The following is a 19,461-nucleotide window of genomic DNA, read 5'->3' on the forward strand; positions in this document are numbered from 1 at the left end:
AAAAGCAAAAACAAATCTAATATCTCTCTCTTAAGCCCCTTTTACAAAGGCGATTATCATGGCAGGCCACGGTAATCGCTCATATGCCCATAGGGATTCAATGGGCATTGTAGTGTTTGCCGCATGGCAGCCACTACCACACCTTTGTAAAAGGGGGGGTTAAAGTCCACAATCAGGCGGGGAGCACAAGGAAACTTTTCCAATTATCATTAAAGAAAAATGATAGAAGTATGTGGTCAAGCATTAAACTACAGAGTAGATGTTACAGAAGGAGAAGCCACAGATTTAGAATAAAAAATAAGGCCAAGTGACTGGGATCAAAGAACAGCGCTGCATACGTCTGGTAGTGCTATAGAACTAATAAATAGCAGTAAGTATAGATCGTCTATTAATCCCCCATTCTTCAAATCGTTCTTTACGATCTGAAACCCAAGAATTATTAATGGTTCCCTCTTTAAAAATAGTAGGGACAAAACGCCACGATATTTTCTCTATAGTGGCTCCTCTTACTTGGAATACTCTTCCTCTATATATCAGAAAAAATAAAAATTTAATTCAATTTAAAACTAATTTAAAATCATTTCTTTTTAAAATCTCTTTTGACCTCTAAATCCATTTCATTGCTAATTTCTATTTTAGAACTTTTAATCCCTTCCTAAATGTTTCCTCCCTCCCCTCTCAGACCACTCTTTCTCCCTTTCGGGAAAATATTTTTGTAACTTTTAGCCCTCATGTTCATTCCATATGTGTCATAGTATGTTTATATTGTTTTGTGTGTCCAATTCCCTTTCTGTTAAAGTAGTATTAATATATTGTTAATTTTACCCCTTTAATGTTCAATAATATATAATTTAACAATGTTTGTTATATTTTGTTAATCGCTTAGTTTGTAATAAGCGATACATCAAATAAATTAAAACTTGAAACTTGAAACTTAAGACATTGTTCAGAATTCAATTTTGTAACACATTTACAGGGAACCTTTAGCCTAAAAAGACTTTCCAGCTGCAAAACTCTTGGATGTACCTTCAGATATTATTGGCATATTTTCTTCATTAGCCTAGCTACATCAGGAAATACTCAGATTTTACAGTTAAGAAACAGGACATAATGGTGGAAAAAAAGAGCTAAAATAGCCAGTCCTGGTCTGGATCTAATACTATATTAATTACACTATGTAAAATGATTTTTGTTCCTGGGCAGTAAGGGGCAAATTCTGTAAAGGACGCTTAAAGTTAGGCGTCCATAATGTGGACATCCAGCAATTCAGGCGGCCAAATAAATTAGATAATAAGCCCAATTAATGACTTTAACAAGCAATAATTGAAAGTTACACGTCCAAAGGCTGTGCACGATTCACAAAATAGGTGGCCAGAATTTCGTAGATGCCCATTGGAAAAAGTAGCACCTAACGGGATAGGCATAGGCGTGGTTTTAATATTTAGACATCCACTTACAGAATTGCATAGCACTGAGCATCCTAATGTGTCTATATTTTTGCCTAAAATGTAGATGTTGCAAAATCAGGTCTACTTTTGGGTGTTCGTTGGGCACAAGTTAGGTGGATGTGACTTAGGCATCACTTAGGCGTGCCAGAGGCATCCAAACATAGGTGAATGGGGCTTCTATTTTGGGGGGTAAAGAGGTCTCCTCTTTAATCATAATGGAAAAAGATATTTAATAATGCATTACTTAAGCAAAGCACATGATTAAATATCAAGTTTCAAGTTTATTTAATCTTTGATGAATCGCCTATTACATTTTCTAGGCGATGTACATATTATAATTAAAATAGAAGAGACATTACAAAATCAATTCAAATAAAAAAAAAAAATTAAACAATACAGTCCTGAGTTTAAGGGGAGGGGTTAAAAGTTACAATATTTGGGTATGGTTAGAAAAAAGAAAAAACAAAAGGGAGGGAGTCATAGTACCAATGCACAATATAGTATAGTATTTGATTAAATAAAAAGAACTAATGTTAAGATTCATAGGCATCTTTAAATAAGTGGGTTTTTAACAGTTTTTTTAAATTTTACAATATCTTGTTCAGTTCGAATAAACTGAGGTAGGGTATTCCACCATTGTGGGCCCATAACGGAGAAAATATGCTGCATACTAAACCTTCTATTGTTTTGGTGTAAAGCAGACTCCTCTTTGATAATAAATCGAAAAACATGTTTAATAACGCATTATTCAAGCAAAGCATGTGATAAAATATATTGCATACTAAACCTCATTCCCAAAGTTTAAGAAAATAAGAAGAGAAACTCTACTCACAATGGCTGTGGCTCAAAGCAAGTAGACATGTCTGATGCACAATTATCAATATGCACCTAGATGGCAGAATGTCACTAAAAAATATAGGAACCCTTGTCTAAAAGGAAGCTCCTGTGACTCAGTGGTTAAATGCACTTCTTCCACAGGTCATGGGTTCAAATCCCCCCAATACCTCAACATCTTCTTTTTGGTCTCATAAGAAAGTATGAGTTATGGACTTTGCCATTTACATTTACTGCTGCGAAGCTGATCTTTGAAAAACATAAATTTGATCATGTGACCCCTTTGCTTCAGAATCTTCATTGGCTCCCGGTTTATTTTAGAATTCAATTTAAATGCGCTTGTATTTCTTTTAAAATTCTACATGGTATCTTTAATCCTCTTATTCCTTTATTTTGGAATGTTTACTGATTCTCTTTTGCAAGAGGTATCCAACAATTTAAACTCTCCCTTCCTTCTAAAAAAGGGATTAAAGGAGTCAAGATCTTCAGTCAATCTTTGGTCTTTAAACTCTCTCAACTCTGGAATGATCTCCCTTTTTTTTAAGGAGTTCCAGTTCATTTCAATTTTTCTGTAAATCTTTAAAAACTACTCTATTTGCCAAACATTTTGAAAATGAATTCTTTTGAAATTTTGCTATTATCTTCTATTTAGCATTTGTAAATCATTCCCTGTTTATTTAATTGCTGTAAACCGAGTTGAGCCTTCTCAGAATGATTACTCAAATACAAAGTTAAGCTTCAGTTTAGTTTAGTTTAGTTTAGTTTACATTTGCACTCTGCCCTTTCCAGGGTCCAGAGGGAAACTTATTTTTACCCTAAGATGGCTATGATCTCCTAAGGCATGGCTGCCCAAGTTCGGTCTACTGGCAGATTTTCAGGATATCCACAATGAATATGCATGAGAGAGAAATTTGCATACCAAGAAGGCAGTGCAGGCAAATCTCTCTCATGCATATTCTTTGTGGATATCCTGAAAACCTGGCCTGCCAGTAGATCTCGAGAACCAGACTTGGGCAGCCCTATCCTAAGGTACCATCTCACATGGCAGGAACCCCTGTCTAAAACGAAGCAAATGTGGCTCAGTGGTTAAAGTGCTTCCATCTTCCACAGGCCATGCGTTCAAATCCCTAGTATGGTCAGGCACATAGTCCTATTTTATGTTAATGACAATCTGCCATCTATGTGCATATTGATGATGTCACAATGAAGTCAAGATTGTGCATCAACATGTCTACTTGCTCTGAACCACAGCTATTGTGAGTAGGGTTTCTCTTCTTATTTTCTTAAACTTTGAGAATGAGGTTTATTTCATAAATGATATACTTTCAAATAACATTGAAATTTTTTACATTAAATATTTTTTAAAATTAAACAGTCTAAGAAATTTTATAGCAGAAAATTCCACCTAGTAAGAAACAAAATTGTCTTACCATCCAGAGTTTTTTTGACACTGCTCGTATGTGAAGTGATGTGTTCAAGGTTTGTCTAGATCCCTAACAGGCATGTTGAAATATGCCTTAAAAGCATCGCACATTTTAGCAGATGCTTCTATGGAGTACTTTTCCCCCCACTTGTCTTGATAAATTGGCCACATACTTAGCAAAAGCATCTGCCAGATTGGTGTATTCATACCACATTTAGATGAAATAGAACATGACTAACTTTTGTTGTTTTATGTTAGGTCATGCCAATAGTGGTTTTCTTCAGCACCGTGATGTCTATGCTCTATTACACTGGATTCATGCAATGGATAATTAAAAAGGTAAAAAGAAAAAAGATTTCTCTTTCTTACTATACTACATTAAAGCAACATTTCAAAGCACATAGATGTCTCAGAATGGTCATAAATAGTCTGCCGAGAAAGCTAAATAGTGATTTTTGAAACACAAAATTAGGACGTGTTTCACTACAGTTCAACCAAATAGTAAGGGTATGTGTTTTGAGCAGGACTAGAGTGGACCCAAAATTGTGATAATGGGACAGGAAGAAAAATCCAAGGAAGGCAAGAAACCGAACATGTTTATCTAGACATATTTCAATAACATCTAATTTACAAAAAAGTGCTCTGACTAACTAGTTGACCATTGGGTGGACAAGTACATAGGATCTCTAAGAGAGTGAAAGAGAGAGTACTGTAGATGGTATGGATGGGCAGACTGAACAGGCCATATGGCAGTAGTTCCCAAACTTTCTTGATCCATGGTGCCTTTTAGTGTTTAAGCAATTTTTTTCATAGCACCCTTGACCCTCACATTTCCTCTCAGGTCTTCTCCCCCCCCCACCTCCTCCCCCGCAAGTCTCACTAGCTGAAACAGTTCACTGTCTGAGCCCTGAGCTCCATGCTACCCGAGGAAGTCAGTGGCATGCTTCAGCTGTCAATGCCAGCACTCCCATGCATGAACTGAGCATGTGCAGGAGTTCTGGTATCAGCAGTTGAAACATTCCACAGACTTCCTCATACAGCGTAGAGCTTGAAACTTGGGTAGGGTTACCTATTTTTAATGGCAAAAAAGGGCACTTGGCCTCACCCCATTCTACCCCAGCCCCACACAACCTCATCTCCTCTTCTTCCCGGAGCTTGGGGCCGCATCTGGAAGGTCTCCGAGCATGCATGGATGTGACATGATGAAATTCAGACATCTGGTAACCCTAGGCAGTGGATCTCTTCAACTGGTGGGACTTGGGCACCCCCACCAGTTGGATGCTACAATTTTGAACGGAGTCTTAAAAATTGCTATGACTCCCCATTCAGTTTACTGTGGCACATGGTTTGGGAACCATATGGTCTTTATCTGCCTTTATTTTTCTCTGTTTCAGTAATCAGATATCACCATCAGATATAACTGATTGTTTTCTGTTACCTAAGGCAGCATTTTAACATAGCTGAATCTAATATATAGATATTTGGAGACATGTTTAATGTCCTTCGTTTCAAACTTGGAGTTATCTATGTTCTTTCCTCATTAGCACACACCCCTTGTTTGTGGTGTTTTCTTAGGGATTCCTCACCCCTTCAGTAGCTTTCACAGAGGGTCAATAGGAAATACCCCAGTCGAGATCCAGTTGTGTTAGCTGCAATGTGGTTAGTTTGAAGTCATGCAGGGTGAATCTCTTCATAAAGATAGTTCATAAATCCTAATATGCAAATATGTAATGGCCCAAAACAATGGTGGCAGTGCATGCAAATTGATCTCAGAGTCAAGCATATTCATTAGGGAAATCCTCAAAACCTGACTGGGTTGCACTCCTTGAAAATCAGGGTTGTTCATCCCTATCCTGGGATTTTAGATTTAGTTAACAGGGGTTTTATTTCGTGGTGGCCCAAGGTGAGTTTCATTCAAGTGCAATAAGTATTCCCTGTCTTTGAAAGGTTTACGTTCTAAGTCTTTACTGAAGCAATAGAAGGCTAACTCCCAGATTCTGTAAGGGGCTCAAATCTGGGAGCAGATCTGCATGCAACTAATTAGTTAATGAGCCACTGACAATCAATAATTGGTGTTACTTGGCACTCATTTGGGTTTATGTGCAGATCTGTGTATATTTTCTAGCCCACAACTCAATAGGAGATATGGCCCTTGAAGAGTCAAGGGCAGGTCAGGGGCAATCCTAGGAATTAGGTGCAATGTTATAAAATAGGGTCATTTACATGGTCAGTTTGAATTAGTTGCACGCTAGCATTTACACCAGGGGCTCCTTTTACAAAGGTGCGTTAGGGCCTTAACGTGCGGAATAGCGCATGCTAAAATGCTGCACGTGCTAGCCGCTACTGCCTCCTCTTGAGCAGGCGGTAGTTTTTCAGGTAGCGTGCACCAAAGCGCACGCTAATCAGGTACGTGCGCTAAAAACGCTAGTGCACCTTTGTAAAAGGAGCCCCAAGTTTCAGCAGGATTACATGCCACACCCAAAGTTAGGTGCAAGATACATAAAGAGTAGAGAATGACACGGTGACAAAATTCATCACCGTTCCCGTCCCCGCGGGAAACCATCTTCATGTCATTCTTTAAGGAAAGAGGGAAGAATCAGAGTATAATTGGGCACAACCACTGACCCGCAAGCTTTTCTTTGAATAATGCTGATGTAGAAGGACAGAGGATGAAATAGACACTAGAAAATGACATGGGTTTATTTCCCTCGGTTATCCACGGAGACGGGAACGGTGATGAATTTTGTCACCGTGTCATTCTCTAAAGAGCTCAACTTTGGAGGCCAATTATACAATTTCCCCTTAAGAGATTTGTCCAAGATCATGGGATTTGAACTAGGCTTTCCTGGTTCTTAGCCTGCTGATCTAACCATTAGGCTTTCTCCTCTACACATCTGATTAATGATTATTCTGTTTATTCCACAAGTATCCGTTCTAGAAATTCTCAATTGTGGTCCAGAAAGGCTAACAAACAGGTCAGATTTTCAAACTATATTCAATGAGAATTCATCAGACCTATTTGCACATTTAAGCTAAAAGCAAGACCGATTTGCATGGCTTGGTCAACCTGAAAATGAGTCTTTGGGGACTTTTGAGAATTTCTGCTTTCGTTACTGTTGCTTGTATTTGTATCTGTGTAATTTTCAGAACCTCGTCATTTTCAATGCTCAAAAGTTGTTTATTAAACCCAAATCATTTTAACAAAATAATCCAGAAGTTGCACGAAACTCAAGATCCTCTTTTTCCATGTGCACTTTCTAGGCAACGTCAAGCAGATACGGATTCAGCTCTTTTCATTTTATATTTTGTGTCTGCATATTCAGTTCCAATTTATGTTTAAAAAATAAATGGTTTATGGATTAGCCATATGTAACTACACAAGAATGGTACTTCTAGCATACACTGCAAAGTACAATTGCAATCTTCTTGCTTTTTGCTTATTAGGAGGTGCTTATTTACTATGTCACGCTCAAAATTGCCCACTTTTTTTTAGGTCGGCTGGATCATGCAGATCATCATGGGAACCTCTCCTACCGAATCTCTAGTTGCTTCTGGAAACATATTTGTGGGACAGGTGAGTTGAGTAGGCAGGGTAAGACGTGTATACTAAAAGGCAGCAAATGGACAAATAATATTTAAGGGAAATGTTAAAGTGTATTTAGAAGGAAATACTGTTAGATGTCTGATGTAAAGAAAAAAAAAATTTATGTTATGCAGAACTTAGCGTATTGCTATGTGAAAGAAATTATTTGCAGTGATTCAATTTGGAAATAAGCAAAACAAAAAAACCCATGATATTGGATCAAAATCCTGCCCCTAATACAGATGATTGTTACTGGGAATAGTTGGACTATGATCCACCACCAGCGAGAAGATCTGGTACAATCGGAGAATAGAAATAGTCCCTATTATGTTTATTAAAATTCGATATCCCACTGAAGCTTATAACAGTTCTCAGCAGTTAACATTTAAAATCAAATAACATAAAAGGAAAGGAACTCTAGAATACACAGGAAAGACCTATCCAATTTATAAACGAGAAGAAAATAAAGGTGCCCGTATCTCTCCATTCGGACCATCAATATACAAAGATGTTTCTGTACCTTCTTAATAAATATGATCATTTTGGGGAATGTCAGAACCTAAGGCCAGCTGAAAAAAAGCCAAAACGTTTTCAAAAGGGTCTTAGAAGCTTTAAAATTTCATGCAAGACATACTGTACATGGTTTGGTAGTATATTCGAAAAGCCTTGCGTCAAGTAGACCCACAATTTGTTGTATTGGATGCTGGCAATATTAATCTAGGGCTCCTTTTACAAAGGTGTGCTAGCGTTTTCAGCGTATACACCGTATTAGTGTGCGCTACCCAAAAAACTACCGCCTGCTCAAGATGAGGCAATAGTGGCTAGCATGCACAGCATTTTAGCACGTGCTATTCCACGCGTTAAGGCCCTAATGCATCTTTGTAAAACGAGCCCCTAGTGTCTTGGAGAGATCGAAGCACTCAGGATGGAGTGTAGGGAATAGTTATTGAATTCAAATAACTAGGTTTTAGAGTATGAAACACTTTCTCCCCCTTTTACTAAACTGCTCCCGATGCTATTAGGAACTCTATGAGTGTCGGGAGCAGCGCAGAGCATTCAGTGCAGCTTCCTGCGCTAATAACCACTATCCCACTTTAGTAAAAGGGGGGGCTGTTATGCGTTAACATCAAAACTTTAAACCGAATACAATAAGAGACTGGTATTAGCATCAGGAAACACCTTCCACTTATGCAACAGAAAGGTTTCTTTTTCAGAGTGATTTTTTTAAATCTCTAGGGCCTTCTTTAAAGAACTGACGTGATCACTTCAGAAAAGTTAGCTAAGAAGAAATAATTTCCTAAGTGACGTTGGCAAAATATTAGAAGTTCTTTGCCCTTTAGGAGTTTGACTACGCTGTCACAACCCACAGGTTCTTGATACATTCTGTGTTCGCTGGGAAGCGAAGAGATGTTACACACCCTGAAGGAAACTCCAACCCATGGAGAGAATACAGGGTGCCCACAAGAACACTCTTTGATTTTAAATGGTTACAAAATCTAAACTTATTGGAATATGTTTATAAATAAGATGACGGCAAATACAAGTCCCAAAAAGCATGGTTAGCAAGGTCTTGCACAATCGCTTGCACTTTCACCCTTATAAGCTGCAATTGGTGCCGAAGTTTGCTCAGACAATGCAATGCAACAAAATGACCAGGTGTTCCTCAAGTGGCCCCCGAGGTCACCGGACATTACTGTTTGTGTTTTTTTCCTTTGGGGGTACGTGAAAGACAGTGTACGTACCTCCACTACCTGCAACAATGGATGATCTGCAGGAACGCATCACTGAAGCTATAAACGCAATCAAGCCTGATATGCTTTGGAGAGACTGGTCCGAGCTCAATTAGCACATCGATGTTTGCTGAGTAACAGGCAGGGCGCATATCGAGTGTATGTAATCAACAGATACCCTATGAAAATTTATGAGTTGATGAACCTGCAGCCTCAAAGGTGAAAGAATATTCCAGTAAATTTTGGTTTTGCAACCATTTAAAATCAAGGAGTGTTTTTGTGGGCACCCTGTATTCTTTAAAAGTAAATGTTTGAAAAGCAGCATCAAAAAACCAAACAATTAGAAAAGAAAACAATTATACCTTGCAGTAAAAATAATCATCATATTTTTAAAAATGCACCCTCATATGTGGGTCATATTACTAGCACTCCCACAACATCTAAATGACTGGCTGAGTAGAATTATCTCGCACTCCTCATCCTACCCAAACTTCAGGAAATTATTAAAAACTAGCCTATTCAACCGAACTATAACCTAGTCCTCTCTCCCTCCCCTACTCCCCAAGTTCTCTTTCCCTACCCTTCGCCCTGCCCACCTTACTTTTGTCCCTCATATTTTACCCGTTCCCTGCAAACGCATATTTATTGTATCTGTATTCACCGACTAACTATTCGCTGATTGCCCGTCCTTCTCTGTTGTAAACCATATTCGCTGATTCTTTGTTGTATCTGTATTCACTGATTGTAACTATTCGCTGATTGTCCAGCCCTTCTTTATTGTGAACCGCCTCGAACTACTACGGCTTTGGCGGTATATCAAAAAAAAATAAAACGGTAAGCCGCGCATGCGCACTTCCTAAGCGTGAGTCCGTTTTCTTTGAGCTGTAGCTAGGAAGTGCGCATGCGCGACTCAACCCCTGCCCTCTCCGTCGCCTCCCGCCTCCAGCGGCGTGACAGTTTTCAAAGAGGCGCGGGATTGTTTCAACGCGGAACCACCAGCCATTAAAGCTCCTGGCGCTGACTCCCGACGGTGGAGGAGAGGCAAGGTAGAAGAAGATTTCCGCTGCCCGGCACCCAAGTCCTTTGCCGCCCCCCTTCTTCCCTTACCGCGGCCCCGACTGGCGATTTAAGCAGCGTGTCCAGCAGTCTTCACACGCTGCTTCGGGCCCTTATACAGCCCTGATTTGCTCCGGACATGCCAGAGTAAATCAGGCCAGTAGAAGGACCCGAAGCAGCGTGTGAAGACTGCTGGACATGCTGCTTTAATCGCCATGTGTAGTCGGACCCGCGGGAAGGGAAGGGAGGGGGGGCCGGCAAAGGACTCGGGCCCGCGTTTGTAGTCGCGACTGTGGGAAGGGAAAGGGGGTAGAGGAAACAATAATGCTGCTGCACAGGGAACTGGTGTGGGAGGAGGGAAATGGAAGGGGGAGGGAATGCTGCTTTGGACAGACAGACAGAGGGAGGAAGGGAGACAGAAAGACACAGGGGCAGGTGCACAGGGAACAGACACAGGTGCAGGGAGATATACAGAAAGACAAACAGACAAAGGGGGCCAGGGACAGAGACAGACAGAAAGAAAGACAGCGGGAGTCGCGTCAGGAGGGGTGCGGGATGCCGCAGAGGGAACTTTTCCAATGGGTGCAACTGGGCGGCTGTCGGGAACCTCTGATCAGGGGCAGAGCAAGGTAACTGTATCATAGGGATAAGAAGGAGGAGGGGGGGAGAAAAAGGAAGGGACGCCTACTGCTGGACAGGGGGAGAAGGAAAGAGGTGCTGATGGACAGGGGGTGGGTGAAGAAAAAGGAACGGAGGCCTAATGTTGGACAGGAGGATAAGGAAGGTGCTGCTGGACAGGGGGGAGGTAAAACAAAGGGAAAAGGGCTGCTGCTGCATAAGGAGAGCTGTGAAGGGGTGGTGGTGGACACAGGGGAGGTAAAAGGAAGGGAAAATGGACAGGGGGAGCAGGCAAGGGGTGTTGATGGACAGCCAAGGAAAAAGAAAGAAAGCGGCTAAGGAGAGAGAGAGAGAAAAAGAAATAAAGAGAGACACACACACATATATTCTAGCACCCGTTAATGTAACGGGCTATAAGACTAGTAAGAAATAAAATAATAATAATAATAATAATAATAAATGTCTTACCTTATAACAAAGATCTATAAAATGGTTATATGTGATTCATTAAACATGCATATATTCCCCTCCCCTTTTACTAAGCTGTGCTAGAAGTTTCTATCATGGCCTGAAGCACTAAATGCTCCGAAGCGCTTCGGGCAGCGGTAGTAAAAGGAGCCATGATTTTTTATTAGATCATTCTTTACAAGAATGAATGTTAATACAGATGAAGCGATAAATCATACACTCACAATCAAAACATTAAACACTTCTGTACAAAGAGGTATTAAACAACACTTAAACAAATGTGCACTTAAATCCAAAGCAATATAATACACGTAAATCAAATAATTTAAACTAATTAATATATGTAAATGTAATGGTTGTACATATGTAATACTAGTATTAGGCAATTCAAATATGAAAGAGAGAATAATACACACATCATACTGATAACACAGTGTAGACTTCAACTCTCATTAACAAATATAAAATCAGTTTAACTAGCACTTAAGCTCTATTCCAAAGGAAGCAAATATCCATGATCAAAACAGTGAAGTTTATAAGTGCCAACACAGTCTAACCAGATTACCAACATTATCATCATTCTACTAGGAAATCCTCACATATTGTACATAAAGGGTGTATTAAATATACAAATATATAACCACTTTTCCTCCAGACGCATAGATCAAACCACTAACTTAGGCTTACCACAGGTTAAAATTCAAGTTTATCAAGGCTTGATATACCGCTTTAATTACCAGGGGGGGAGGGGAAGGTATTTGGGTTTGCTAAAGGTATTTATCTATAATATTGTAATATATGCATGTGCAGTATAATAGTTATGTGAGGAAGGGAGGGAGAAAAGGATTGGTAATGTATTAATTTTGTGTATTTTAAGTGTTATCTATAATGGTCATGTTTAATATATTTGTATTGCATTGTCAAAATTTGAAAATCAATAAAGAATTAATTTTTTTTTAAAAAACCACTAACATGCTTACCGCAGGTTAAAATTCAAGTTTATCAAGGCTTGATATACCGTTTTAATTACCAGGGTGTCTCACAATATTTTGGCATCTGTGTGCTCCCCCCTTTTGAGATGACTCGAAAGGCATTTGTTTTGTCGGATGAAATACAGGGTCTGAGACTGCATGAATGAGGAAGAGTAGAGATTGATGATACTGGGGTGCTGGTCACCAATGTATTTTATTGTCTGGATTGCTTTTCTTGCTTTGTAGGTTTGTTTCTTGTTGATTCGACTTATCTGTTATATGTATTTATACATTTTTATTTGTGAGAGTGTAACTCACCCTGGATAAGGGCGGGATATAAATAAATAAAGCAAACATGCTAAAAATCTTTTTCTTTTTTTTTTTTTCTAGCACTGGGGGCATATTTGTGGCAGTCAGTGGGCAGGCCAAGCACTAATCATTTAGCACAGCAGCTACATCTTGGCTCACAAACTGATTAGCTAATAATTAACTCTTTCATCATTTGCATAAAAATTCTTCCATGCTGTAGAAACCTTTATGCAATATCAATAAATAGTCTTAGAAAAAAAAAATGTTTTGAGCACTTAACTGGTGTTGTAAAGACATAAGTCTCTCAATGTCCAAGCATAGATCAATTTTCCACTGCTCAAAGCACAACTGCCTATGGCCGATGGTGTCAGCCCATGGCTGATGGTGACCAATGTTTCGCTTTGATTCGTCAGGGCCAATGGACTACATTCTGAATTCTAGGCTGCGTGAAACTTCCTTGACTTATACCGGTATCTTTGCAACGCCAGTTAAGTGCTCAGATTTAATTTTCTATTAAACTTTTGTGAACGCAGACGTTATTAATATATCATCAATCTTATCGCTAAACGTGCTGCTATAGAAGTATTATTGGGACCACCATTCACACAGACCCACAAATGTGACCAATAAATCATAAAGACAAAAGTGGAGAAAGTTTTCTGCAACATGGAAGGTTTTTTATTCCAGTGGTGAAAGAGTTAATTATTAGCTCTTAAGGCTTTTTGTTTAAAATGATAAGCTCTTTGATTTTTGATTTATTTATTTATATTCCGCATATCCTACAATTCTATGCAGATTACAAATTATTCAAATACTCAAGCATTTTTCCCTATCTGGCCCAGCGGGCTCACACTAGATCTAATGTACCTGGAGCACTGGGGGATTAAGTGACTTGCCCAAGGTCACAATGAGCAATGCAGGATTTGAACCCACAATCCCAGGGTGCTGGGTACTTTGAGGGGTTTTTCTATCCATATGATGCATAAAGAGTTGATCGTAGCTGTTCGGTTGTACAGAGAACATTTGTGGAGAGTTTGTGTTTGATGATACGGTTTTGTGTTCTCTAAACACAGTACCTGCTGATGAATATCATTTTGAGACCTGGTCAGTGGGAATTAACTTGGCAGGAGCCAATATGCATAAACCTGAATTCAAATATAGTAATGTCAGTGTACACTATAAACACCCAATGTAATTATACTGTGTCTTTATTAGTTTGATTAAAAGAGGATAAATCTTGAAAGTTAGTACTGTTAGTCCAATACAGGTGTCACCTTTAACTGATTTATTGACCCTTCTACACTCAATGCAATGACCACAATTCATTCCTTATTCTATGAGTGCATAATTTATAAGACACTCCTTACCTCTTTTGTTCCAACTATAAAGAGAGGAATCAACCATGCAGACCAAATAATGCAAACATCTAAAAATCAAAAGACACATTAGGTCATTACACACCATGGTTCAGAAATGATTTTATCAACTAAGAATGATCCGATCTCTCTCTCTCTAAATTTCTTGAACCGTCATCTTTGAATACCCTGATTCACTCACTTGTGATCTCCTGCATTGATTATTGTAATGCCATGTACAAAGGCATAGCAAAAAAAAAAAAAAGAAATAAGGCAACTTCAAATTGTGCAGGACACAGCGATTAAAATTATTTTCAGCGCCAACAAATATGATAATGTTTCCCCCCCTCCTAATCAAGGCACATTGGCTACCAGTAGAGCACAGAATCAGCTATAAAATCTTATTATTAACATTTAAAACTCATCTAAGTAACCAGTCAGAATTTATCAACAGACTTCTTTATCTGATATAACCCATCTAAAACTCTTCGCTCTGTGACTCGGAACCTTCTCACTATTCCATTTTTATAACATATTAATACGATGCGATCTAATATTTTCGCTGTTACTGTACAAGAAACATCCTTAAATCAATTTAAAACAAAACTAAAAACATTCCTGTTGTGCAATGCCTTCGGGCTGTAACTATCCTTATCAGGACAAAATGCATTTCTTCTACTGTAGTCTTTCCCCACCTATTGTCTGTCCCTTTTTTTGTTTTCTTTCCTCCAAACATTGTAGTTTTAACCCACTTCCCTTTTGTCGGCGTTCATCTTGTTTTTTTTAAGCTGCTCGTTGAACTAACAATCCCTAGTGATGTCTCTCATTATTAATTTTTGTAACCTTGTTTTAACCCTATATGTACTTTGTATAATCTTTTTATTATTGTACACCGCTTAGAAGTCTGATTAGGTGGTATAAGAAATTTTAAATAAACTTGAAACATGATAAAAGAGCCTACCATTCGTTCTGTGAAAGGATTGCTAAATTATGTCAGTAAAGAACCTAAGGTGAAGAAGCATATTTTGCAGGTTGTTTTTCAAAAGCCATACTATAGATCACATGACTCTAGTTAGCCAAACAAAACAAAAAAAAAAACTCTGTGGAGTGACGATGTTCCTAAATGGACTTCATTTGAAAGTGTCAAAGTTCCAAAGGTACACTGAAATCATCCATATAAAATAATTCCATCCACATAAAAATAAATCATCCACGTACTCACCTTTATAGGACCCCCAGGGACCCCTGAAGAAGACTTTTTGTCGAAACGCAGACGTGTTGGGTCTTGTATCCCAAGCGGAATCGGTCCTTTAAGGCTCTTATGTGGATGATTTATTTTTATGTGAATGGAATTATTTTATGTGGATGATTTCAGTGTAGCTTTGGAACTTTTACACTTTCAAATAAAGTCCATTTAGGAACATCATCACTCCACAGAGTTTTTTTTTGTTTGTTTTCTCTGGATTTTCTTCTTTGTGGATATTTTGGGGTCAATTCCTTTTGTTTTTTTCTAATTAGCCAAACATCATGAAAGTCAGAAAACGATCATGAAAAGTGAACCTAACTATCTAGGGGGGTCATTTCCAAAACAGAAAAATGTCCAAAAATGACAAACTGGCAGATAGACCTTTTTTTCCTCTAAAATGTCCAAATTGCTATTTTCTAATCTAATCTAAACCTTAAGTTTATATACCGCATCATCTCCACGAATATGGAGCTCGACAAGGTTTACAAGAACTTAAATTTTCAACATCCATTTTTAGATGGTTTTCTATCTTGTTCACCTGCAATGCATCTAAATATCAAGAGGGCATGTTGAGGGGGAGGGTGTTTTGGGCAGGACTAGGGCAGGCTTATGATATGGATGATTTTCTATAATAATGGAATATTGTAGAAAGTGTCCAGGGTAAAAATTGGATGTTTGGGGCTAGACCTGTTTCGATAACGAATAAGTGCCAAAATGCAACCCAAACTGACCAAATGGCCACTAAATGGATTAATCTATGAGCCCACCTTACTTTCCCAGTGATCACCAACCCCATCCACCCCCTATACCCACCCACAAAGATGTGAGAGAAACAGTACTTATGAGCCTTTATGACTGCTATTGGAGAAGCAAGCAAGTACCTGGAGTAGCTTAGTGGTCTGTGCAGTGGGCTATAGAGATGGGGACCCAGGCCCAAATCCCACTCTATTTGTGGAGTCATCCAAACCCCACCCAGAACCTACCGTGCCTACATTTACATGACACCTGTAGGGCTATACAATAGGGTATAGTAGGGTTTTGAATGGGTTTTGGCAAAGTCACTATACAATATAAGGGGGTTAAGTTTAGTTGTGTACCTGGGACTTTTTATGTGAAGTTCACTGCAATGCCCCCTAGGGTGCCCCACTGCTCTGCTGGGATGTCTGTGTGGACAATCCTACATCCCAATGGCTTGTTTGTGTGGCTTTTTTTCAGATGTTTATTTTCCAAAACTGGTTCAAAAAGATTGATGCGTTGAGCACAAAAACATCTAAGAAATGGCCATTTTAGAAACAAAGATAGATGTCTTCTTCTATTGAAAATGGTCATGTTCACTACTGGGATTTTGGACATCTTTCGCAACATCTAAACTTGGATTTAGACGTCATATCGAAAATGACTTTCCAGACCAGATTGCTCATTCCTCTCACAACATTTTGGAGGTAGTTTTCAAAAGGATTTTCCATGGGTAAAACTATATTCAATGCACAGAAATGGCCTTTTATAAAATCTATGGACTGCTACAACGGTGTTCCTGAAAGCGAGAACACTGTTTGATACTGTTCAACACGTGGATTTCTGCTATGACTCTTTTGCCACTGGAGCTGGGACATTTCTACAGATAAGTGCTTGACTATTTATTCTTTGAATGGTTTCTGAAAACTTGAAGGGAACAGATTAAATTACGAGGCTTTGAAAATTTCAATATAGTTAATGGAGTTTTTTTGACCAAGGATGTATTTCCTATAGCAGCTTTGAAGCTGACAATAGAGACATCCAGAAGATATTTATCCCTGGAAATACTGGTCTTTTTCTCCATCATTTTGTATGATTAGTCTTTATAATTATTGGGCTCTTTTTTACGAAGCTGCGCTAATGGCTGCGTTGCGATAACGGCCCCGAAGCCCATAGAGATTTAAAGGGCTTCGGGGCCGTAAAACAGGGGGACTATTTTGTCGCTTTTTCTAGTATAAAATAATTGAATATTTTTGGGTGAATCTTGGTCATTTTTTTATATTCAGATTGTTTAGTTTTTGTTTGTTTGTATGACCAGTTTATCTGTTTTTGGCAGACCAATTGGGACAGGGTTAGAGTTTTTACATATTAGAATGGCCCAATTATTAATTAATTAAATTTTCTAGCCCATCCTCCCAAAAGAGGCTAGGATGGGTTACAAGTTTACATACATAATATAGCTTTGCGAAAAGATAGTTGGAATAAGGACTTCAAATAAGGATATTTTGAGTTAATGATAAGATAGCTGGAGTAAGAACTTTAAACGAAGATAAGGCCATTTTAATTATATGGGCACAGACTTCTTACAGTAGTGGGATAATTTCTATACCCACTATGAGTATGAGTTGGGACTTATTACAGCAACAAGATAATTGAAAAGACAATTTTATGATATAGGCATAGTCGTCTTACAGTGTTAGGACAAATTTCTATATGCAGTAGGAAATCTAGCATATGGCGACTAATTAAAGCAACAAAATAACAACTTATTACAGCAGTAAGAGAGTTTTAACAATTCTTTATAAATTATCAGAGGTGGATTTATCACACACTAATTATATGAGATTGATAGGCTCTCATTCATTCCCAGGGCCTGCATTAGGGAAGGGATTGCAAAAACAGATATTTTTTTTGATTTACAGAAGCACATGCATTGGTTTAGTCAAAAATAGTACCTGTACTAAAAGGCAGTGCATATTTGCCCCCTTCTTTACAAAGCCGTGCTAGTGTTTTTAGTGTCGGCCGCAGCAGTAACAGCTCGGATGCTCATAGGAATTCTAAAAACGCTAGTCCAGTTTTGTAAAGAAGGGGGTTCTTTCTTAGGCATGATCTTCTGGTTTGAAAATTACACAAAGGCCCCCTTTTATCAGGCCGTGTTAGGGGTTTTTATCGCCAGCTGCTATGGTAAAAGCTCCGACGTGGATGTTGCATCTTGGAAAAGGCTCCATAATGATTCACCAGAATATTCTTTTTATTTTCAGACAGAATCTCCACTTTTGGTTCGCCCATACCTTGAAAATCTTACAGTCTCTGAACTACATGCGATTATGACAGCAGGCTTTTCTACCATTGCTGGAAGTGTTCTAGGAGCATATATTTCCTTTGGGGTAAGAAGGAATCGCAACACATTTCATTTAGCATAATATGTATGTGTCTATGGGACCCATTTACTACATTACATTACATTACATTACATTAGTGATTTTTATTCCGCTTGTACCTTGCGGTTCAAAGCGGATTACATAAGAAGAGAACTGGACATTTCCAGGAGGGTACATGACATTGGAGAATACAGATTGAGGGTATAGACTTAATAACAGAATGAGGGTATAGACTAAATAACATTGGAAGATAACTAGTACGTGTTAGGCAGTTATCTTGTGAATTTGCATATGGTAACTTGTGCCCCCCCTCTTCTATGAAACCGCGCTAGCAGTTTCTAGCACGGGTAGCCGCGCTGAATGGCCCGCGCTGCTCCCGACGCTCATAGGAACTCAATGAGCGTCGGGAGCAGCGCGGGCCATTCAGCCATGGTAACTGTTATCCCTCACTAATTCATGCCTTAATTGAATACCATGTTATGACTGAGGAAATAGGTCTGTTGTGGTACAAGGAATGCAAAAAAAGCTTGCATTGCAGTTAACACACACTACTTAATCACACTCTGTCGCTTGTGCGATTAAGCATGGGTGCACTTACTGCCTCCAGCACAGCTTGGCTGATTGGTCACCATAGTCGGCTCTACACCTGCCATTTCCTTTCAGATGTGTAAATATACCCCCCAAAAAAATTCTTCTTCAATATAAATGGAAAGACAATGAAAATAATAACAACAAATAATAGACCCCCCCCTCTTTTACACATTGCATATTTTAAAGTCATCTGCCTTGATCTCTCTGAGGAAAGCTAGCCGATTTAGCACACGCTAATCGATTTAGCGCATGCTAATCTATCTAGTACATGCCAACGATTAGCACATGCTAAATGCTAACACGATTAGCACGTGCGCTAAAATGGTTAACGTGCCTTAGTAAAAGGACACCAGAGGGAGACATTCAGTAACGCAGCCGAAGCCACTCAAATGAAGCTGCATCACAGGAACAAGCTCTGAATAGTAAATGCACATGTTACTTCATTAGTAATCTCTCTTCCACTTGTGTGTTTGACACCAAATAGTGTCATTTCTTTTATATTGAAGGATAATTTTTTTGTTGTATATTTTCACATATTATTTACTCCTGAGAGGATTTTCTTATATTGAAGAGATCCATTCAGATGCCATTCTACCAGGCCAAAACGCAGAATACAAATATTTAACCACCCAATAATAAAAAAACTGCCGATACAAAAGATTCCTTGACAGAACTCTTGCTTTCCAAGCAAATCAACAGAACGACTGGCTAGG

General features: G+C 38.8%; 1 protein-coding gene across 1 annotated transcript in view; it reads left to right on the forward strand.

Annotated features, from left to right (window-relative positions):
- Positions 1–19,461, forward strand: part of SLC28A3 (solute carrier family 28 member 3) — a 108,275-nt gene that overhangs the window by 57,140 nt on the left and 31,674 nt on the right. Inside the window, exons 8-10 of the mRNA XM_033957342.1 lie at positions 3,964–4,044; positions 7,199–7,279; positions 18,038–18,163. Of these exons, the coding sequence (XP_033813233.1) occupies positions 3,964–4,044; positions 7,199–7,279; positions 18,038–18,163 (288 nt within the window). The remainder of the gene's footprint in view (positions 1–3,963; positions 4,045–7,198; positions 7,280–18,037; positions 18,164–19,461) is intronic.

This window comes from Geotrypetes seraphini, chromosome 1, assembly GCF_902459505.1.
Source record: "Geotrypetes seraphini chromosome 1, aGeoSer1.1, whole genome shotgun sequence".
NCBI lineage: Eukaryota > Metazoa > Chordata > Amphibia > Gymnophiona > Dermophiidae > Geotrypetes > Geotrypetes seraphini.